General features: G+C 41.5%; 1 protein-coding gene across 1 annotated transcript in view; it reads left to right on the top strand.

Annotated features, from left to right (window-relative positions):
• The window catches only part of LOC145405625 (glutamate receptor ionotropic, kainate 2-like), a 75,445-nt gene that overhangs the window by 41,531 nt on the left and 9,596 nt on the right, over positions 1 to 24,318 (top strand). Inside the window, exons 5-10 of the mRNA XM_080276954.1 lie at positions 3,570 to 3,776; positions 5,150 to 5,234; positions 8,047 to 8,185; positions 9,081 to 9,218; positions 11,489 to 11,686; positions 13,662 to 13,894. Coding sequence (XP_080133080.1) covers positions 3,570 to 3,776; positions 5,150 to 5,234; positions 8,047 to 8,185; positions 9,081 to 9,218; positions 11,489 to 11,686; positions 13,662 to 13,894 — 1,000 coding nt within the window. The remainder of the gene's footprint in view (positions 1 to 3,569; positions 3,777 to 5,149; positions 5,235 to 8,046; positions 8,186 to 9,080; positions 9,219 to 11,488; positions 11,687 to 13,661; positions 13,895 to 24,318) is intronic.

Here is a 24,318-nt window from a genome sequence, read left to right as displayed (position 1 = left end):
GACTGAGGGACGTTGAACACTGAAGGTCAATAGAACTGGGCTTTACGAAATCCTGTTGTGAGAGTAAAACTTCATAAACCCCAAAAAAAGTAAAAAAATCCAAACCACTGAAATACAAGTTGTGTTCAGGGTTGGGCAATGCTGCAGGAAACCGATGGAAAGTATAACCTCAGTGATTAAAAGCTCAAGCATTACTTAAGGCCTACTGAAAATGTGCAAAAATTTTCACAGCAAAAGGTGTCCCACTTATATAAGGTGACCAAAAGCTACGATGAGCTGGAGTGGCAGGGTGGTAGTGGGGGGGAAGGGTTGGGGGAATGTGACCCCAAACCTTAAAAATCAATATTCACGGACTTCACTTTAGGTTTATTGCACCCTCATACGCAGCCCTTGTTGCTCAGCAGTTGCCCCCCATTCCGGTTGTCCCCCGCCCCCCTTGTTCACAAGATTTGGACCCCTGTAATTTTTTTCCTCTTTACAAAAAACGAAAATCCATCTCAAAGAACTAAGATTTGAGGCCATAGAGGGTATCCAGGAGGAATCACAGAAGGTCCTGAACAAGCAGATGTTCAAGGACTTCCAAAACGCGTTCTGATCGTGGGAGAAACTCTGAAATCGATGTCTGCACGCCCCAGGAGACTACTTTGAAGAGGATGGTGGTGAGTAGGACATGACCTAAGTCTTTTTCATTCTTTACTAATATTTCAGGATTTGGGGGGAAGCACCTCGTAAGTCGCCCCCATATGGCCTTGGCCTTTGACCCTTTCACCTAGCTGCCCTAATCAGTTCATCATCTCCTCATACTGTCTTACTGACAAAAGTTTGGTAAAAACATTGGGTTCAGGAGATATCGTGCCTAGAAAAGAGATATGGATGAATGCACCCACCCATGCACACACATAGAGACAGACCAATCACTTAATACATCCTCCACCATAGGAAGGCAAAGGCATAATAATAACTAGAGCAAATTGACCCGAGATGACAACACCCTGCCAGCCCCAGCTGAATTGGGGTCAAAGTCACTGAGAGTGAAAGGAAATTGGGTTAAATGAAGTTTAATGACTTAATAATAACACTATTACGAAAAGAAATGGCAGTTTCTGATATTTAAAACTTTAAAATTTGATCGGCCTTGAGTTTGTCTTTTCAAGGTCATTCAAGATCACATATTATGGTGCCAATATAATCTCCATATATGACTTCCTATTAGTGATTAATAGTAACCATGTGCCTATCTCTCAACCTTTAGGCTGATTTAAGCAATCAAAATATGTGTGACCTTGACTTTGACCTTTCAAGGTCCTCTAAACTCAAATGTAATGATGTCAACAGAATCCCCATATATGACTTCCTATTAGTGATTAACAGGAACCATGTGTCCATCTCTCGCCGTTTGCCTCCTATGGCACTTTGAAAAATTTGCTCCCCATCTTTATCACTGGGCCCCAGATCTGGGGCCCACAGTTTCACCCTTAACCCTGGTGGATTTTCACCAGAATCGAATCACTTCCTCAGTTCTACATACCCAACAGCTGTGCAAAGTTTGAAGATGATCCGTTCATTGGTTCAAGAGTTAATCGATACACAGACTCACAAATAAAGAAATAAACACCAACGATGACATACATCCCTTCCACAGTGAACTGCTGGCGGGGTGAATGAAACGCCGAGAACTCTGGCCCCGAGTTGTCGAAGCAAAGTGTCGCTTGGTATGCCTCTGTCAAGCCTTGTGTACAGACTCACCATACAATCTCCATGACAGGGTTCATTGTGGGTTGAAATGAGACTCAAGGTAAACCAAGTTGACTCCTCATAACCTTGATCTTTGACCACTCGACCTTGCTGACCTAATCAGTTCATCGTCCCTTCATACTATATCACTGACAAACTTTGGTCAAAATCCATCGCAGGCTTCAAGAGATATCCTGCCTACATCCATACGACCTTGACCTTTGATCCCTTGACCTTGCTGACCTAATCAATTCATTGTTCCTTCATAGTGCATCGCTTATGAAAGTTTGGTCGAAATCCGATGCGGGGTTCTGGAGACATCATGCCCACAAAGATAAACTGAGTCGACCTCACATGACCTTGACCTTTGATCCTTTGACCTAGCTGACCTATTGAGTACATCGTCTCCTCATACTGGATCAGTGACAAAAGTTTGGTGGAAATCCGTTGGTGGGTTCAGGAGAAACAGCCCACAAGAATGTTACAGTTGTATGGACCTACGTTTGCACGCATGCACACACGGACTGATCAGTCAATGCCTCCTTCATCACGGGTGGGCGGAGGAATAGTAGTAGTAGTAGTAGTAGTAGTAGTAGGCGGTGGCTGAATCGGTAGAGAGGAGACCTGCAGTCCTAATGGACCCAGGATCGAATCCTGGCTGGGGCAGGGAACAGTTTAAGGGTTTGAATTTCCTAAAAGCAGATTTTCCTGATCTACCAGATGACCCGCCGACATGTCGTAAAAATACCCCCGCTAATAGCAATACACCAGTCTTGTATGAGACAGCCCTAGCATGTATTTAATATGGATGGTGGGTGTTACGGCCAAAGTGGTGAAATGTGGAGGTGTAGGAGGATTACTAGGCCTTGGGATAGGTTACTGCCCCCAGGAAATAGGCCCTGAAGCCTTTGCCCAGACTCGAACACGTAAAAAAAAAAAATAATAATAATAATAATAATGATGATGATGATAATAATAATAATAATGATAATAATAATAATGATAATAATAATAATAATAACTAGAACACTGTAATATTGTCCAAGGACAATTCTGATCAAGAAAAACTTCCCACAGCCACTGCCTAGCCTTGTAGCCCCATTAGAAGCCGACCTTGAGGTCAAGGTCAGTGATGTGCATGTCATCTTCGGTCATCACAGTCTATTAGTCCACCAAGTTTGGTGGCTCTAGCTGTACATTCTTCATGGAAAATTAGGTGACCCGGAATATCCGGAAGAGTCTCTGTTTTTGGCCCCAGGCGATCTCAGAGAATGATCAGCCGATTGCAAACATACAACTTTCCGCAAGGCAGCCACCTTAAAGGATCTATGACCTTCATCTCAAGTCAAGGTCAACTATCTTGTACATGTCACCTTAGGTCATCAAGGTCTTTAAATGAATTAAGTTTTGTGGCTGACTTTATTTTTTTATGGAAAATCAGGTGACGTCCGAAACATCTGGAAAAGTCACAGTTTTTTAACCCAGACGATCTCAGAGAATGATTAACCGATTAGAACCATATTCCTTTCCGCACTACACCCGCCTTAAGGCTATACTGTAAAATTTCAGCTTCCTGGCTTAAGCGGTTCTTGAGATAGCGTGGCTAACTCACTTTTCTGTCATCCGGTTAATTTTCGGCGATTTGGGTGACGAACTGCCACCATATTTGGCCAGCTGAAATGACCAAGTTTGAAGGCTTTTGGCCAAATATCCTTTTAAATATTGCAATTTTAAAAGAAGTAAGAATAATAATGATAATAATAACAAGAACAATAAAACTTCCCACAGGGATATGGGAAGTTTTAATATTTATAACAGTGCCATTCTTTTCCTAGGCAGCCCCCTACACAATGCTACGCGAGACCTCTCTTCCCATGAGCGGCAACGACCGATATGAAGGCTTCTGTGTGGACCTTATCAACGAGATCTCCGACATACTAGGCTTCAACTTCACAATCAAAATAGTAGAGGACGGACAACATGGAAAGTTTGACGAGAAGCTGAACAGGTGGAATGGCATGATTGGCGAGCTGCTGAGCCAGGTGAGGGGAATATGCGATGGATTTGCTAGGAATGTAATCTGATTTTGGTAGGAATTCAAGTTCGTTAGAAAGCATTGTTAGCTGACGTTAGAGCATGGAAATTTTCTACGAATAATTGAATAGGTGAAATGGCATGATCGGCGAGCTGCTAAACCAGGGGAGGTGGGAATGTTGGCTGGATTTGGTAGGAATGTAATTTGATTTGGTCTGGAAGGCAAGCTGGTTTGAAGGGCTGATAGCTAATGAAAATGGAACATATAAAGTTTATGACGAGAAGTTGAATAGGCGGAAGTGAGTGATTGCAAAGCTGCTTAGTTCGGTGAGGATGGAATGGTGACAGGATTTGGTTGAAATGAAGGTAAAAAAAAAGAATTGAACCTTACCATTAGGAATGTTTGTTACTGAGACTGGAATGGAAGAGGATGGAGATGGTTAAAAAGAAATGCAACCTGACCTTGCTACGAACGTGATGCGATTTGGTAGCATTTTTATATTTGCTAAAAACTACGGCAAGAAAACAAATGTCAACAGATTTTGGTAGGAAAGAAGGGTTGTGAGGTAGGAGAAGGCATTTTATATAGAGGAGGAGAATGCTATGGTAAAAAGAGTGGTCTTTTGATGGGAATTGAAGGTGGTAAAAAGGACTGTGTGTTGCTGATTTGAAACATGAGAAATCCTTATCAAAAGATGAACAATAAACAAAGGCATGACAGCGACACTGCTGAGTCAGGTGAGGTAGGAATGTGGTAGGAATGCGAGATGCTTTTGGTATGACTAAATTTATTCTGGTAGCAGTATAAAGAGATGAGGTAGGACTGGATGGTTGTTTGACAGGGAGAGCGTACGTAACCTTGATAGGAATATTCAAGAGAGTGTGGCCTTCTTGAGGTAGGGATGTTGAGAGGTCTTGGTGGAAATGTAGGTCTGTATATGAACAGTAACAACAACAAACAACAATAATATCAATAACAATACCATCAGCACCTTCATAATCAGCAACAACACCAATAATTATAATAATAATAATAATAATAATAATAATAATAATAATAATAATAATAACTGACTATCGGATGCGTTTATGTGAAGTTACAGAATGTAGTGAGTTTTTTTTTTTTTTTGGGGGGGGGAGGGCGTATCAGTTAGAGCCAGGATTCCGGGGGCTTGATTAATGAGTGAATGGAAGCGTTGCCAAGTACACTGCGCAAACTTGGGCTGTCTGGACTTTGCTACTCTTCACCCTGCCCTAGGGTGGGAATGGAGGTCCGGATGATGATAATAATAATAATAATAATAATAATAATAAAAATTGCAGTAGTAGTAGTAGTAATAATAATAATAATAATCATCATCATCATAATAATCTCACACAGAAAGCAGACCTGGCCATCGGTGACCTTACCATCACCTACGAAAGAGAACAAGAGGTTGACTTCACCATGCCGTGGATGAACCTGGGTAAGATAGAGAAGGATAGATAGACGGATGGAGAGACGGATAGATAGGATAGATAGACGGATAGATAAGCGATAGATAGAAGGATAGATAGGATAGATAGACGGATAGGAGGAGAGATAGATGGATAGATAGGCAGATAAACAGATGGACAGATAGTAGGATAGATAGCGGATAGATAGGCGAATAGACGGATAGATAGGAGAATAGATAGATGGATAGATAGGCGGATAGATAGATGGATAGATAGATAGACGGATAACTAGGCGGATAAACGGATAGATAGATGGATGGATAGGCGGATAGATAGACAGATAGATAGATGGATAGATAGGTGGATAAATAGACGGATAGATAGATGGATAGATAGGCCGATAGATAAATGGATAGATAGACAAATAGATAGACAGATTGACAGGCGGATAGATGGTTGGATAGTAAGCTAGATAGACGGATATACGTGGATAGCTAGCTGAATAGACGGATAGATAGAAGAATAGATAGACAGATATATAGACGGATAGATAGGTGGATAGATATACGGATAGATAACCGGATAGATAACTTGACAGTCAGATAGACAGGAGAACAGACAGACTGATAAGTAGCTAATAGACAGATAGATAGATAGATAGAAGGATAAAGAGAACGATAGATAGATAGACAATAAGGTAGACGGATAGATAGAAGGATACGTAGAAAGATAATTAGAGGGATGGATAGGCGGATATATATACGGATAGACAGACGAATAGAGGAAGGATAGCTTTATAGTCAGATAGATAGAAAGACAGATGGATAGATAGATAGATAGACGCATAGATAGGATAGATGGATAGATAGATACAACAAAGAACAGACATAGGTGTAGACAGACAGACAGACGGACAGATAGCGATAGTACATTCATTTTATCTGGCGTAAGTGTTCGTCTTTAACAGCTTATTTCAGGTAGCTCAGTGGCAGAATAAGACAATACTAAGGCCCTACATCTTTCCCATAGCACTTATTCGTGATTAGGACGTATTCTAGTGATAATTTATCGGTACAGCTGAGCATTCAAGATGAACAGATGGCAATTGTACGCCTGAAGTGAATAAAGTAATTACATAAACGAGTCTATGCAGCTTACTTGTACCGTACCGAATAGGAAACAAACCCGTTATGTATTTATATATTTTTATGTATTTATGTATTTTATTTATGCACGAGGTTTGTCCAAAAAGAAACCAAGCTTTTTAAATAGCGCACCAACTACTGTACAGTACCTGGATTAACGTGTTCACGACGGAGCGCTTTGTGGCGAAATCTTGAACATAGTCTGACACTAGCCGCATCACGCTATGTCACTTAGCCATCGGGGTACACGTGCCTGAGTGAACGTGTGTTTTGTGCAGTTGGCGAATTTTCTTCCATCTCTTCCATTGTCTGAAATCGGCGAACTTTCAGGGTGGATTTCAACTGGGGCGGTGGGGAAAGAGTCCGCAGGGGCCAAATCCGGTGAGTAGGGCGGACGGGGATGATAGTAGTTTGTGCATCACCAAAAAGTCAAGGATATGGGGGGACGTGTGAGCAGGTGCATTGGCATGGTGCAGCATCGAGATTTTGTTTGTCCACACCTCAGGCCTCTTACTTCGCACTGCCTCCCTCAAACCCTTCAAGACATCCAAATATAACTCTTTACTGACCGTCTGACCACATGGAACAAACTCGTGATGAACGACGCCCTTCCAGTAAAAACGGCGATCAACGTCACATTCACATTGAGCGACTCTGGGGTGATTTTATTGGTTGCAATGATGATATTGTAACCCACTGGGAAGACTGCCTATCTGTTTAGACATCGCAGCCGTACACCCACTTAAAAGCTTTTCCCAGTCTGAAACAGAATTTCAAGCAAACACGTTGCTCTGCAAGATTCTTCATTGTTCAGCCTGCAGCAGATCGCACTAAACACGGTCACTCAAGCACGTGTACCTCGACGACTAAGTGATGTGGCGTGATGTGGCAAGTGTTAGACTAATGCTCAAAGTTGTCGCCACACAGAGCTCCCGTCGCCATCACGCTATGCCGGCTCGTTGGCTAGCTATTGAAAAAGTTTGGTTTCTTTTCGGACAGACCCCGTATTCTATTCAGCTTTGGAAAGACGGCCTGGTATTCAAGACATTATGAATTCTAATACCTTCTTTCAGTGTGATGACTTTTATATCAATTTAATCATCCAAGATCCCTATAACGTCTTAGAAATTTGAAAATTTCTCTCGTAGTGAAGAAAAATTATCTTCTCAAAGTCTGCACGTATACATAGTGTGAAAATCAAACCATCTAAAAAACACACTATTAGGTATTAGGTTTTCATTGTATTTCACCAGTTGTATAGCTCCTTCACACGAAACTTGAAAGATGTTTGTGATGATTTTGCTTATATCATTTTTAGACAGGTTTTAAAGCCTAGGACAGTGTCACAGCAAGGAAGAAGTTAGTGAAGGCTGGGCCCTAAATATCGTCGGTTAAGGAAGCTCCCTAACATCTTATCCTAAGCGACTTATTTTGCTTATTACACATTACTGACCTCTGTGTTACATCAGTTTTTCTAATATCACCATACTCTGCATAGATAACGTGCAAAAAGATGTTAACCAGCCATATCCAAAAATAAATTGCTAAGGAAGAGATGCTAGGGAGGAAAACAGCAAAGTTTTAGCATACCATTAAACCTCGGTCCTGGCACTGAAGGGTTTACAAGCAAGATCCACTGAGCCCTCTTGTAATTAATTCACGATATAAACGGATGATTTTGTATTTGTCTTCACAGGCATCAGCATCCTGTACAGAAAGCCGATGAGAAAAACACCGAACCTCTTCAGTTTCCTCTCGCCTCTGTCCCTGGACGTGTGGCTGTATATGGCAACCGCTTACCTGGCTGTCTCTCTCTTGCTGTTCGTTTTGGCAAGGTAAGAAAACAGCAATTAATGATGTAGGTGTCTGTCTATCTGCCTGTCTATCTATCTGTCTGTTTATCTCCCAATTCATATATCTATCTGTCTATATACCCGTCTATCAATTTATCTGTCTTTCTATATATCTATCTATCCTATCATCCTCTCGCCTTTGTCCCTGGGTGTGTAGCTGTATATGGCAACTGCATACCTGGCCGACTTTCTCTTGTTTTTTGTTTTAGTAAGGTAAGGAAACAGAAATTAATGATGTAGGTGTCTGTCTGTTTGTCTATCTATCTGTCTATCTATCTATATGCCTCTCTATCTGTTCTGTTTATCTTCTTTCCCACCTACGTATCTGTTTATCTGCTTTCATCTCTCTCTCTCTCTCTCTCTCTCTCTCTCTCTCTCTCTCTCGGTTGCGTCCTCGTATTTTCTCAAAGCAATTAAGTCGTCAGCAAGGCCGTTAATGTTTATTCCTACCCAATCGCAATTTAATTTCTTGCGTGGCGTCCTCTAGGCATGAGTTAGCAGGTAGATAGACAGACAGACAGACAGACAGACAAATCGAGTGAAAACAATGCCCGTCCCCGAGCCTCTCCGGGCGGGGACGGGTAATATGAATAAGAATAAACACAACACTATTGACAAGAAGAATATAACTCACCACTGGCATGGTGAGTTATAGTAATAATAATTTAAAATAATGATGGAACCAAAGATCTCCACCTATTGTAATAAGTGATCAGTGATAATAGTTATTTTTATTATTATTATTATTATTATTATTATTATTATTATTATTATTATTAACTAATAAAACAATAATAATAATGACTAATAAATTAATAATGATAATGATAATAATAATAATAATAATAACAACAACAATTACTATTTCCCTGTACAGGTTAAGCCCATACGAGTGGGTGCCTTCAATGTCCTGCCTGGAGGACAACAGCAAACTAGAGAACCAGTACAGCCTCAATAACTCCCTCTGGTTCACGATGGGCAGCCTCTTGCAGCAGGGCACGGAACAGCAGCCTAAGTAAGTGGCTGGTTCTCTGTCTAACTCACTGGACCCTGTGATGTAGCTCTGTTAATTCTTTTCTTGCCAAAGTGGTCATAAAGAACTTGCGAGAGAGATTTCAGAAACTCCAGGAATATAGATATAGAATTTATTAGTCCCTTTTTTTAGGTGTATATTATGCTGTATAAAATTTGTCTGGAGAATTGGAGAACTTGAGGATACACGGATGAGAGTCTTATCCTTGCATCATTAATTTCTTTCAACTTTGCATAAATTTCCATATATATTTTTCTGCTTTACCATCTTGTTGAAGTCCAGTGTAGTGTAATAATTTCCAGTACAGTTTAATCACGAAGAATATTTGGAAAGCCTCATATATTTCCAACACTTCAAGGAATGTAAGTCAAAGTGCCTGCTGACAGTTTATTATTTTTATCCAGTGTAGCGTAATGATTTCCAGTACAGTTTGAATATGAACACATTTGGAAAAGTCTGTATTTTCTAATACTTAACAAAAGTCAATCTAATTGCCTCCTGACACTTTTTTTTTATACGTAATCGATCTCATGACTCTGCCGATCTGGAGTCTTCCATACAACTGTACAATAAGCACTGAAGGGCCATTGCCTTTCCCGCTTCTGATGCCGTGGAGTTTGATAATCAGTGTGTCAGATCAACAGCCGTCGACACTGATCAATTTATTTAGCCAGAGATCAATGACTGAATTCCACAGTCCATGAAAGGAGAGGCAGACGAAGTGATAGGGATTTAGCATCCAATTGTGCTTACGCCTACCTCATTAATATGATGTGAAAATTACTGTGAATTCAAATGTGTTGGTTCATCTCCCATATCATGAGTTTTACCGCCATCCATATTACCGCAAGCAACAAAAATGTACGATGTAAAGCTTCCTCCTTGGTTTTACATATGAAACACGGATGACGAGGCTTGAAATACTGGACCGTATGAGAATTTCCTTTACCCAAGTATTAGACTATGCCGTGCCACTCCTCAGGGGAAAGGTAATGTGGTATCAACGTGGATCCCTTTTAATGAGAGTATCCAGCCACACCAGATGTATGGAACATTATCATTTAGGCTCAGTTTTATCAAGTGTGTTTTAATATCCCTTTTTTGTTAACTGTGCTTACCTCAGTAAAATCTATTGAATGGTAACATGACTACAAATCTAAACCTGAATTCTTACAAGACTGTGTGGGGGCACGGTGGCTCAGTGGTAGAGCATCAGGCTCGTGATCGGGGGACTGCGAGTTCGAGCCTCGCCCGGGACTGCCGTGCCGGGAGTGGTAGCGCGCTCCTGTAACCTGGCGGGGCTATATGATCCAATACATGGTCTAGCTCGGGGGAACGCCATTTCTCCCATTTTACAAGACTGTGTTGACCTGTATCTTGCCTAAATGTGGTTTGTCTTTACAGTCAGTATTACCGTAGAATGAATTCGAATCTACATCAAAATGCAGACTCACATCCGAATCCAAATCCAGATTTAAATATAAATTAATCTTGTATGTGTTCACTCATGTCATGGCCATAATGAGGGGGTTCTCCCTCATTATGTACAAGATTCTGAATCGAGTTCAAAACTGAATGGAATCGGAGCCTGAACCTGAATACTAACAGGGCTGTATCGACATGCACCGTGTCTTGACATACTTCTTCATTCTTATTAAAAAACTCGGCCTGATTCTGAATAAGGACCCAGTCACATGTGAATCTGAATTTAAACAGTCTGAATCATAACAGAAATATATTGGTTTGTATCATGGTAGGGATGTGGTGGCTCCGTAATCACTACCAAGTCCCTTCAAAATCCCTACAAATTTTTTCTTACCCATATCAGTTTGGGAATGTAGCTGTGATTTAATCCTATATGAATTTTTCCTTCACAGTCAATCTAGCTGCCTTCCATGTAGCTAAACATACGCCAATTAGACCCTTGCATTATAATCCTAATCTCTATAGGTTGCTTAGAGCCGTATCATTGCTGGAATATGGTAGTTTTTTACTTCTGTTATGGACCTGAATTTAATTTCGATTATAATACATTCAAACAGAATAAATATCTGTACCATGAATCATTAAAAAATTTCATCTGAATGTAAATCCTTCCAGAGAATGTCAAACCGTACCATTATTATGTGGTTTTTCTTCACACTGACCAAGACCTGTACTGCCACGCTGGCCATCTTCTCTGTGACTCTGCTTAACCCAATAAATCACGTGAATCCAAATATGAATCTGAATACAAAGTAGATTCCTTACAGGGCAGTTTCGACCCGTATAGTTGCCGGCATGTGGTGGTTCTTCACACTCATCATGATCTCCTCATACACTGCAAACCTGGCCGCCTTCCTTACCGTGGAGAGGCTGGAGTCGCCAATCGAATCCGCGGAGGACCTAGCCAAGCAGACCAAGATCAAGTATGGCTCTCTCTATGGCGGGTCTACCTGGAATTTCTTTAGGTAAGGAGGAACACACGACTGTTTCAGATCATACGGTGAGACGAGCTATTACGTGCATTTCAAAGGTGAAGATCTGCAAAGGACACCCAGTTCTGTCTTACTGTATCTCTCATTGTGTAACTAAGCAGGTACCATGGATGACTGATAAGTTCATGACCTAAAATAGGAGATGAGCTACAAAGTTTTCAGTGAATGTGCGTGCAGTTCAGTATACTGGATGATTACACATAAACTTCGAAGGCACTAACTCGAGTTGTTCTTCTGTTACACATAATTAAACCTTGACATTCAGTGGTTCCTGATAAAATGGAAAACATCAACTGTCATGCAGTGATCTGCTCGCTTTCGAGGTTTGGTTACCTATAACAGAAGAGCAACTCATGTTAATAACCTCGTATTTTCTGCTTAATCATCCAACAAATTGAACTGCACGCACATTCACTGAAAACTCTTTAGTTCATCTTCGTCCTTAGGACACGAACGTATCACCCATCGTGCTGTATGGCCTGGTAATCTTGAACTAAGCCTGTGTTAGTCAGATAATAAAAACAAATCTGTAATCTTGTGGGCGTAGGAGAATTAACAAGATTTACTTAGTGATTTTATAGGCATTTTGCACCTTGATACTTTCTGGCTCTATATTTTCTTTGTAATTTTGATATTGTTTGCATCAGTAATGTATAGGAGAGGTTTAATGTGCTAAACAGACAGCTATAATCGAGGTATCAAGAAGTCTGCTAAGCCAGCGAGAGGACACACAACCACAGATGTCTGCTTTGGCTGGAATTGAAATATTGTGTTTTATCACTAAACCTACAGGACTGGCCAGTCTTGACCTTCCTTTAGTTACCTGCCAGTCTCTTGTTTTCCTGCCACCCCACAATACGACTGATAACATGAAACTAATGATAGTAATAAACAATTATTATAAATAACTAATTATAATAGTAAAACTGATAATAATAATCAAACACCGTCTATTGATATTATCATTATTTATATTCATTATTATTATAATTTTATTATTATAATATTTGTTATTGTTATAATAATAATAATAATAATAATAATAATTATTATTATTATTATTATTATTATTATTATTAGCGTCATTATAACTGTAATTCACCAAAGGGGGACGACCACCATGTGGGAGTAGATATAGTTTCACTTTGAAGACGTTGACTTGTGATGCATGACTTTCATATCAAAACCTGTCGTGTACGTGTTCAGCAGCCACCAGCCTATTAAAAATTGTTCCAGATCAAGGCATTAGGATGTTTAAGCTGGAGTAAACACACACACACACACACACACACACACACACACACACACAAATCGTACAGTCAAGCAGACTAATACACACCTCTTGCTCTGGCAAAATTATACGTGTCAAGTGGGGTTGGTGGAGGATTAGTGCCCCTCCCTGTAAAACAATTAACTCTAAGCCCTTGACCACCCCGTTTGGGATATATGGCGTCTGGCAGTGGACAGCCGTGGGTTGAGCGGTAAAACACGCTTGTTAGTAAAGACCTTGACTAACACACAAGAGTTCGAAATAATCCACAAATAACTGCTGTATTTTTTATCATGTGAATTGGCCAGGGAGGTAAGGTGGAGTCCCACCCCTGAATGATGGCAATGGCGATAGCTTAGTCTTGGTCCTGAAGGTGTTATATGGAATTTGCTGTCACGATTTTTAACCTCAATAGTTCGATAACGTACTTTGTTTTATTCTTGCTCACCCCACTCGTCCCTGGCGGAATTACATGGCTAAGGGCACATTTTTCGGTCAGGAATAATTAGGCATAGTCTTCAGTATCCATCTCACTACTACAGATCCTTCCTGTACCGAGCAATATCGCCTGGAATAACAAGAATTAAATACAAATACTTCGTAGAATTGAAAAAGTTAATAACAATACTAATAATGGTAATAACATGGATCCTACCTCCTCCACACTGCTCCGTCCAGCACGTCCAAGCTACCTACCTACCAGCGTATGTTCAGCTTCATGGAGTCCCAGAACCCCAGCGTGTACACCAGATCCAACGAGGAGGGCGTCAAGAGGGTGCTGAAGGGCGACGGACAGTATGCCTACATGATGGAGTCCTCTAGCATTGAGTACATTACAGAGAGATACTGTGATTTGACGCAGGTCGGCGGTCCACTCGATTCCAAGAGCTATGGCATTGCACTACCGCCAGGTGAGGACTTGGGTCTCTCTCTCTCTCTCTCTCTCTCTCTCTCTCTCTCTCTCTCTCTCTCTCTCTCTCTGTGCCATTAACTATGTCCTTTTTTCTCTTACCACTCTGCCAATACCCCCTTCATATCGATACCTTTGTATTTTATTTGGATTTTTATTATTATTATTATTATTATTATTATTATTATTATTTCTTTTTGTTTCTTTGGGAGGAAAGATGAGAGGGATGGAAGGGTTATATTTTGTTATTAACCTTTTCAGTGCAAAAGATGTTTCCTGGTTTGATAGAATCGTTTAGTAGCTGTAGAACTGAAGCGGTGGTTGACTGGGACGCCTTCACGGGGTGGCTCTGATAAGGTTATGAGCGTGTCTCAGCTGCCTCCTTTTCCACCTAAAGGAAGATGTTGGGCTACAGAGAAAGGATAACTTCAGCCAGCAGTCCACCGCGTTCTCGGTTGGATGAAGCTGGGGCAACAATATGGATGAAATAAAGAATAGGTCATGAATGAGCTAATGGCATCAATTCTTGTGTTTTTACTGTTTTCTATCCAACATGGCAAAGGTCTAACTGAATCATGCCTTCCACACACAGACACGTCACTACACACTCACATAGGCCTTTCACACAGAGGCACACACAAGCAGATACATACAGATACACACAACCACAGTAACACACAAACACACCGGTACACGCAAATAAACACATAAGCACAGACAAACACAAGCCTTACCACACACAGTTACAAATACTGTAGATACACACAAGCATAATAAGACACAACACACAGCCACACACAAATAAATACATAGAGACACACTGACAGACAAACACAGGCTAATACCACACAAACAGTTCCACACAGGTACACACAAGCACAATGATACACCCTGGTACGTACAGTCATAAGAAAAACTATCGATACCCCCAGGTATGTTCGATGCAAAACGAACGTTAGCTGGGCTATGTGGGCGGGTTCTTGCTGTTCGCCCCTCCCTTATCTAGTGTTGCCATATCACAATCCCATTACAAGAGTTGGAATAATGAGCAAGAATGAGCCATATGGCGTGGAAATATATAGGACGTGTTTGCGTTACCCAGAGCGCCCCGCCAGGGATTAATGATGAAACTCACCACGTTTATTAGTGTCCTACTATTCACCACTAATTATCTATAGAATACAACAAATAAATTATTTTGAAAGGTATTAAATCCATAGGCATCGACTTTTTTTTTTTTTTTTTTTAATGATAGTCTAGCAGAGGTGTACGAGATCATTTGTTTGCTTTAGATGGGTGGTTAAATGTTTCAAATGGATGCTTCAGAGTTGATATGGATGGGGTGTGGTATATCCATGTTATGCATTATGGAGACGTCACAGTGCACGAGGGGCTATAATCGGTCTACATTAATTATATGTAGAACGCGATACATATCATTATTACACTGAAATTTTCTAACTTGGCTTGTATCGGCTGAATTACTATCATACGTCTAGCATGGGTGCACATACTTACTGCTCGTCTGCATGTGTGTTGCCGACCCTACACCATTCTGTTATATTTTTATTTAATGAATTCGGTGCCGGATAACAAAACGTGTTGTCTCTATGCACAGAGGCCAAACGATCTAATTAGCTTTTATTACCTCTAGCACAAATTCTAATATCTGTCTCACATAACCGACATTGACGGGTTTACGGCACAAACGTTCCTGTCCCGTCATTCCACAACACTTCGTCGATGTGTCATAGTGCATAGCTCTGAAGGGTAACGATGCTCTGAAGGGTAACGATGGTTTTTCTTATGACTGTACACACAGATACACAAACGGATACACAAAAGCAGAGAAACACAGGCATATTTACAAACATACAGTGCACAGTCTCACGTCAGACCTACCCACAGACTTCATTACATTCCGTCACATGACACCACCTGGGAATTAACACCAATTACACCACATCGAGATATGCTACGGCTCTCACTCACCGCTGGGATTATGGTATTAACTCTCACACTCAACACCAAGCAATTTTCTTCAGCTGAGAGTAAGTCATAGGAGCCTGAGTTTTAATACTGATACCATTAACCCTGGGAAGTTCAAGGCTGCTTTGTTAATTATCCTGTACTGTACTGTTTTGCTTAAAGCTAGACGATAATATTCAACTGAGAGTGAGTCATAGGAGCGTGAGAGTGCTGGCAGGGGTACGTTTACGAGAGATCAACGTACACTGCTATCTCAGGACCCATATCCTCATATTACTTCTAGCTCAAGTGATGGGTCGAACTCACCACGTTACGGCCAGCAGTTCATGTCGTCACCACTTGACTATTGTCGGTTTGTCTTCATCTGAGGGAACGTGGTCACTTGCACAACCTGAATACTAAGTCGCTATTGTGTGAAATTATGAGGTACAAATGAGCCTCCTTGCGTAGTTAACAAATCGAACCCTCACTCTATCTACTGGCATTTAACTGAGCTGTAAGGGGTTATAGATTTTTGTCAGATGAAAGCATGCCTCCTGTGCCACATTATAAACTACCATCAGCAGTAGTCTGTGATAGTCCATTGCAGAACCAAAACCTTTCATATTTCTTCATTCTGACCTATTGGATGTTAACCTGTTGCAGCCAATCCCAATAAATTTGCAAGCGTTGTCACCCTTCTATCTTGGTCCCTGTTTCTTCCTCGCACTCCATCTTTTGGTTTTCACGCAGCCATCCTGGTTATCCATCTCTTATCTACCGTATACCATAAAGACGTGACTGACCATATCCATATCAGTCCTATCTATATTGGTGATTATATCCTCTACTTTCGTCTGTTCCCTTATAACTCTTTGCTGTGCCCACCACAACCTTTTCCACTCTTTTCCTGATTCCGTCAAAGTTCACGTTCTCAGTATATTATCAGATTCCTCATTTAAGGCCCATAAGTTACAACAGGAAGAACATGGTGTGTATAAAGGAAATGGAGTTGGCCATATGGAAAGGATGCAGAACAAGAGACTGACCAGAAGTGTGTATGTATGTGAGGTAGAGGGAGGAGGGAGGGGGAGACCTGAAGATGAGATGGAAGGATGAGGCGAAGAGATAAATGAAAGGGGTGTGAATTGGAGGAAGGGCAGACAAATGGCAGAGGACAGGACGACATAGAGGCGATTTGTTTACGTCCATCCCTTGCGAGGATTAAGGCGTTTGGACATACAGATAAAGATATATAGATTTAAAGAGCTAGACAGATAGATATAATTATGGATACATGAAAATATTGTTTACTGTTAAAATACAATTGTTCTAGCCCGACCTGGACCCGCTACAGGTCGAGTCAAAGCAGCAGTACCTTCAAAATACACAACTTTTCCATGTGTAAGCACAATTCTTCCATCTGAGCAATTTTCGGTACTGTGAAAACAAGAGTCACTGATTCTCTCTCTCTCTCTCTCTCTCTCTCTCTCTCACACACACACACACACACACACACACACACACACACACACACACACACACACACACAGTTGCGTCCTCGTATTTTCTCAAAGCAATTAAGTCGTCAGCAAGGCCATTAATGTTTATTCCTATCCAATCCCAATATAATTTCTTGCGCCGCGTCCTCTAGGATGGAGGTGAAGGCCTGAATGAAGGGTGCTTTCTGGTAGAGCGCCTTTTTCTTACTGGTGTTTTTCTGGCTGTATCTTGGGGCATTATGGTAACAGTGCTGTCTCTGTGGCTATCTCCTTATATTATGAAAGGTTTTATTTTTTACACCATGCCCACCGAAATGCTCATGAATTTCTCCTAATATCATGTAAGTTTTTTTTTTTTTTTTACACCTTCTCCTCGAACTGCACCCTATGAATTTCTCCTAATATCGTCATGTAAGTTTTTTTTTTTTAACACCTTGTCCTTGAATTGCTCATGAGTTTCCATTAATATCGTTATGCATAATATTTTTTTTATACCTTGTCCTCGAATTGCTGCCATCACTGCCACTCCATATCACGAATCAAATGCCTTTTCACAGTCAATAAATGCCAAGCCTAAAGGATTAATTTGGGTGTTTTCTTAGTGGCTTAGGTAATGACTTAAATATGGGTTGGGTCGATAGGAAATCTCACTTGTCTGGTTTGTATCAAGTGGTAAGTGGGGGCGCTCACCATCCACTCACTCGATGAATTGCTGCTCTCGGGTGTCTGCCCTTTCCTCCCTTCCATCCTTCTTTCCTTGCATCCTCTTCTGTCTTTCTATCCTTCATTCTTTCCTTGTCCTTCTGCCTACGGGTGACTTTACACTCCCTCTTCTGTCTTTCTTTCCTTCATTCTTTCCTCTTCTTTCTGCCTGTGGGTGACTCTACACTGAGTGACAAGCCAAATGGTTTCCTGTACACCAGGAAACCATTTACTACGCTGGATGGTAACCATATAACAAAATTTTGGCACCTGGTGGTTTAGTGGGTATTTATTGCGCTCCAGTCGGACTGAGCGGGTGAAAGTTATTTCCAAGGGGTGGTTGGGGTTGATTGCTCATGTAATACCACTCAGGTATGAGTGAGGCTGGTCACTCTCACCTTAAATGTCGAGACCAACTGCCTAGCCCCGGGCTCCTACTCTCCTCTTGGGGCAATGTAGGATTGGATGATGGATGGATGAAAGAATAATTAGACAGGATAGAAATTTTGCACAAAGTCTGAACACAACAGGAAGAAAATTTGTGGAGGTGCTCAGGTAGGTCGGGAAGGTGTCTGCTGTACGGAGAGACGTTGTATCAATCCCAGCTTCTTGTGGGGTATATCATGAGAGTCCGAATTTTCATGAAGCGGATTTCCCAAATGATGAGGAAATGAATAGGATGAGATAGACGGATGGAGTGGAGAGGTATAGGAGAGAGGGGTGTGTGAGCTGGGAGCAGGGCAGTGAAAGCAGGGCGACATGGAGGCGATTTGTTTGTGGTCACCCCTTAAGGAATTAAGGCGTCTGGCAATAGATAGATAGCTGGATAGATTTCCCAAACCTTGAACAAGATCTACCGGCATGTCGTAAAAGCAACCTCACTACCACCACCACACCAGTCCAAAATGAGGCAGTTCTAGTATGTACAGTATTCAGTATGGGCGGTGGGTATTAGCGCTGAAGTGTTAGCATGGAAATAATGTGTGGTTCATATACGGACTACTGGGTTTCAGGTAAAGGACTGACACGATTACGCCGAGATAATAAAACACACACACACACACACACACACACACACACACACACACACACACACACACACACACACACACACACACACACACACACACACACACACACACACACACACACACACAAAACAACAACAACAACAAAAACAATGAGGCTCGTATGCTTATTCTTAACTGGATCAAATCACCTGACGTTAGCTACAATAGAATACCAGAGTTGTCGTGAACTTTGAAGGGTGAGTGTCAACAGTGCCAATAATCCCAGGTACTTAAACACACTCTCTCTTGAATAAAACCGTCTGATATTAGCTGGAAAAATAATAAAACAAGAACGCGACCGTGAGAATGTTAAGACAGGAATGTATCCAGCTGCGCCGCGTGGAATTCATCATGATGCCTGAGACGTTGATGCCGCATTATTACTCAGTTTGTGAACACTTGCTCTGCATTAATTTACCCTCCAACACGCACGACACTGATGTTGAGGTACAGTCAGCATCAAAATTTCTGTCGCTCCTCCTGTTCTCTCCACTGACTTCGAAAATCAATGTGGTGAATTCGCAGCAACCGACACTGATGACTTCCTTTGGCTTCAATGTCAGAAGTGTCGTTTGCTGCAGGTCCATCACACAACATTTTAGTTCCTGGAGATTTAGTCAGGAGAGGCGACAGGGATTTTGATGGCCATTCACTCAAAAGCAAAAATAGGTATCCCCCGTGGAAGTCCTTGCGTTATATATGGGCGGATGATCAAACATACTAGTCACATAAACGTATTTCAGTTATTCCCAGCAACAGTTTCCTTCCATCACTAGTAGATGCCACTCCCTAATACACACGAGATTTTTTCATTGTTCGAGTTGAATTTGGGATTCACTGTATAATCCTCTTGCACTGTGCGTGCATTCTTATAGCCATATGCTTTAACATAGGTCTTTAAAAATTTTAAACATTAAACTCCGAGAAATCGGGTCCCCAGCTGTCAACGCAAAGAGCCGCTTGGTATGCTTCCGCCAAGCCTTGCATACGGACCCGCCATACAACTTCCATGACCTTGATGACCTAATCATTTCATCGTCCCTTCAAACTGTATCACTGACAAAGGTTTAATCGAAATCTGTCAATGAGTTAAGAAGATACAGCACCCACAAAGATAAACTAAGTCGACCCCATACGGCCTTGACCTTTGAACCTTTGATCCAGTAAATTACCTCCTCATAAGTATCACGGACAAAAGTTTGGTGGAAATCCGTCAAGGGCTTCAGGAGATATCGTGCCCAGAAGGATAAACTAAGTCGACCCCCAGTCCCTCGAGTGCTCGGCGTTTCGTTATGCTTATAGCTTTGCTCTGAATTTTTCCACTTGTTTTAATGCAACCTTTTCATATCCACTTCACAAGGGAGAGCAATATTCGAGCTGGAAGGGCATATTACTCATGTAAATTATAATTAACTACTTGTCAGTGAAGAAGTTACGGATTCTGTACAATAATCCAAGTTTCTCTCACGCGATTTAGCAAGTGATATAACATGGAAGGTCCAACTGAGGGTACTGTTAAACGAAACGACGAGAATTCTAGTGGCTTTAGAGATAGAATTATTGGTTGCATTGAAGGTAATGTAGGAATTAGGCAGTATCTTTCCATCAATAAACTGGATACATTTGTTTTTTTCTAACATTACGTGAGATAGGGTTACTTTGTCCACATTCAGTGATTCTTGCTTTCGAGTGTACATTTATTTACATATTGTCCAGCGGTGGGTTAAGGTACGATAGAAAAAGTCATTAATTTAGTAAGGCATGTCGGTAAGCTTCTTAGGCCAACGGCAATACAGTCCCACAGGAAGAATTATTAATCTCTCAACATGAGGTGCTATAGTTGTTTCACGCTAACCTGTCCTAGATTTTCACCCTTTTTCAGCTTATTTCACGTAGCTCAGTGGAAGAAGACAATAATATGGTTCTACATTCGTTAATAGCACTTTTTCGTGACTAGAATCGTATTCTTTGATAATCTGCTGTTACAACTCAGTGTTCAAGATTGTGAGAAGGCAGTTTTAGGCCAAGATACGGGAAAAAAGATATAGTAGTTTGCTAATTCAACGGAAACACAGCCCCACATTACGAAAAACAAATCACTGAAGAAGGTGTGCTAATAAGCTTGCTGTATATATATATATATATATATATATATATATATATATATATATATATATATATATATATATATATATATATATATATATATATATATATATATATATTACCCAACAAAGAAAAAAATAAATCAATAAGTAAGAGGTGCTGTTACGTTTCCTAAGTGGAAATACAGTTCAGGGCCCAGATGCACGAATAGATTTATGATCAGGTCTCTGTAGTAACTGTGACTCGTTTTCTTCGCAAGACGGACAAGAACAGTGCAAAATCTTCCTCTTCTTCCTTCTTTCGCAAATAGGAGTAAACTGTAACACCAGTCGAGCAGGGCAATACTCCCAAGGTGGATGGAAAACTGATGACAGGGAGAGCTGGAGCTCCATTTCATCAGCCCTCGGGACTAGTTCCTGACCATCCCCATTTGCTGAACTTTTTCAGTGTCTCAGTAACACAGACAGTAGGCCAGCATGCTCTCCAGTACAAGTTTCTCTATCAACGCCAAACTACATGCACAGAACACACCACACTTCTTTCTCCAAAATTCAAACAACAAATCATGCCATCTCAATACATAGCGTCGGAGTCCCCAGGGGGGGGACCATAAATGCCCCCACCATCCGCCCCTCTCCCGGTGACGACTCGAGCTGCCTGGAACCACTGTCTGACTCACTTCTTCATTTCTGCAACATTCGGGGCCTTTCATCTAACTTTCGCTCTGTTGAGCACCATCTCTCCTCCTCTAAACCTCACCATCTCTTTCTAACTGAAGCTCAGCTGTCTGAGGCAACTGACAGCAAACCCTTTACTGTATCCTCCTACTTTTTTCTATACTCATTTCAAAGCCAAAGGTGGCTGGTGTGTATATACACACAACAACTTATCTTGCTCTCGTGTTCCTGAACTTGATTCTTCTGAATTCCCTACACTCTGGCTTTAGCTCTCCTGTCATTCTCTGACTAAATATATCTGTGCTGTTTACTTATCCCCTAATTCTACTGACTGTCAAAAATTCTTCGACTATCTTACTTCGACGATGGAATACATTCTATCCATTTCCTCTTTGTCTGAAATCTCCGTTCTAGGAGATTTCAGTGTTCACCACCACCTTTGGCTCTCCTCTCCTTTCACTGAACCACCTGGTGAACAAGCCTGCATCTTTTCTATCCTTAATGACCTAGAGCAGCTTGTACAGCACCCTACCCGTATCCCTGACCGCCCTGGAGAGAGTTCCAACTTACTTGACTTCTTCCTTACAACTAATCCTTCTGCTTAAACTGTTAATCATTTCTCTCCGTTGGGCTCCTCCGATTACAACCTTATCGCCTTTACCTGCCCTATCGCATTGGTGCGGCCTGTGGACCTTCCAAAGAAACGTCGTCTGTGGCATGTTGGAGCTGCAGATTGGGAGGCCCTCAGACAGTACTTCTTTGATTTTCCCTGGAATGATTATTGCTTCCATGGCCGGGAGCCATTTGAATGTGCCTTGTGCATTTCGGAGGTTATTTTCTCGGGCATGGAAGCATACATTCCCTTCTCATATCCTTTGACTAATGTAAAAAAGCCTTGGTTTAATCGCACTTGTTCTAATGCTATCCACAACAAGGAGAGGGCCTATAAAAGGTACCGGAGACAACCCACCCCTGAATCACATTTTTTTTTATGTTTTCTGCCCGGAATCGTGCTAAGTCTGTCCTTCGCTCTGCTAAATATAATTTCATCTGTACTAAATGCTCTTAACTCCCAACTGGAATTCTTCCTGCTCCTTCTGGCACCTTGTCAAAAACCTATCTAACAACTTTACTTCATCATCCTTCCTTCCTCTTTTCTACTCTGCTGGTTCTGTACCTATTTCTTCTATTGATTAATCAGATCTCTTCACTCAGACTTTCTCCAATTCCACCGGTGCTGTTCCTCCATCACTTCCCCCCCCTCAGACTTCCTCATGGCTGACATTAAAATGTCTTCAGCTGATGTATTTTCTACCATGGCAGGCCTCAATACTAACAAGGCATATGGGCCTGATGGAGTCCCACCTGTTGTTCTCAAGAACTGTGCTTTTTTGCATACACCCTGCGTAGATAAACTCTTTCGCCTTTGGCTATCAACTTGTACCTTTCCTTCTTGCTGGAACTTTGCTCTCATTCAGCCAGTCCCAAAGAAGGGTGACCATTCCCAACCCTCTGACTATCGTCCAATTGCTTTAACATCCTGTGTCTCAATAGTTCTCGAGTCAGTTCTTAATAGAACAATTTTGAAGTATCTTTCCTGTCAAACCTTTTTTCTGATCATCGGTATGGGTTCCGTCAGGGACGCTCCACTGGCGATCTTCTCACCTACCTTTCAGACTCCTGGTCATCCTCCTTTCGGGACTTTGGCGAAAGCTTTGCCATCCCACTTGACATCTCAAAGGCTTTCAGTCGAGTCTGGCATAAATCTTTAATTTCCGAACTGCCCTCTTACGGTTTCTATCCTTCTATCTGTGCCTTCATCAACAGCCTCCTTTCTGGTCGTTCTATAGCCTCTGTTGTAGACGGCCATCGTTCTTCTCCTAGATCTATCAACAGTGGTGTTCCTCAGGGCTCTGTCCTAACACCAACTCTCTTCCTTTTATTCATCAACGACCTTTTAAGCTGTACGTCTAATCCTATCCACTTATGTGCTGATGACTCCATCATTGACCTTTTCATTCGGTTCCCGTCACATCCATCTCAGCAGTTACTTCAGCAAACAAGGGATGAGGCTATGGCACAAATAATTTCTGACTTGGCTCGTATCTCTGACTGGGGTAAAAATAATCTTGTTGTTTTTAATGCATCAAAGACTCGGTTCTTACACCTATCAACCTGACAAAATCTTCCAAAGGAGTACCCACTAATGTTTAATAATATACAGCTTAATCCTGCATCATCGTTGAACATGCTTGGGATTTCATTCACTCGGGACTTATCTTGGAAACTGACTCCGTTCCTTCTTTACCCCTACACGGTTGTTGACTTTATACACGGGTTTTATCCGCCTCTTTGTAGAGTACAACTCTCAAGTGTGGGGAGGCTCCCCACGTACAGCTC

This window comes from Coenobita brevimanus, chromosome 67 (genome assembly GCF_032717465.1).
Source record: "Coenobita brevimanus isolate Jiangsu-jjx chromosome 67, ASM3271746v2, whole genome shotgun sequence".
Taxonomy (NCBI): Eukaryota; Metazoa; Arthropoda; class Malacostraca; order Decapoda; family Coenobitidae; genus Coenobita; species Coenobita brevimanus.
Note: the sequence above shows the minus strand (reverse complement) of the source record. Positions and strands in the feature narration are given on the sequence as shown.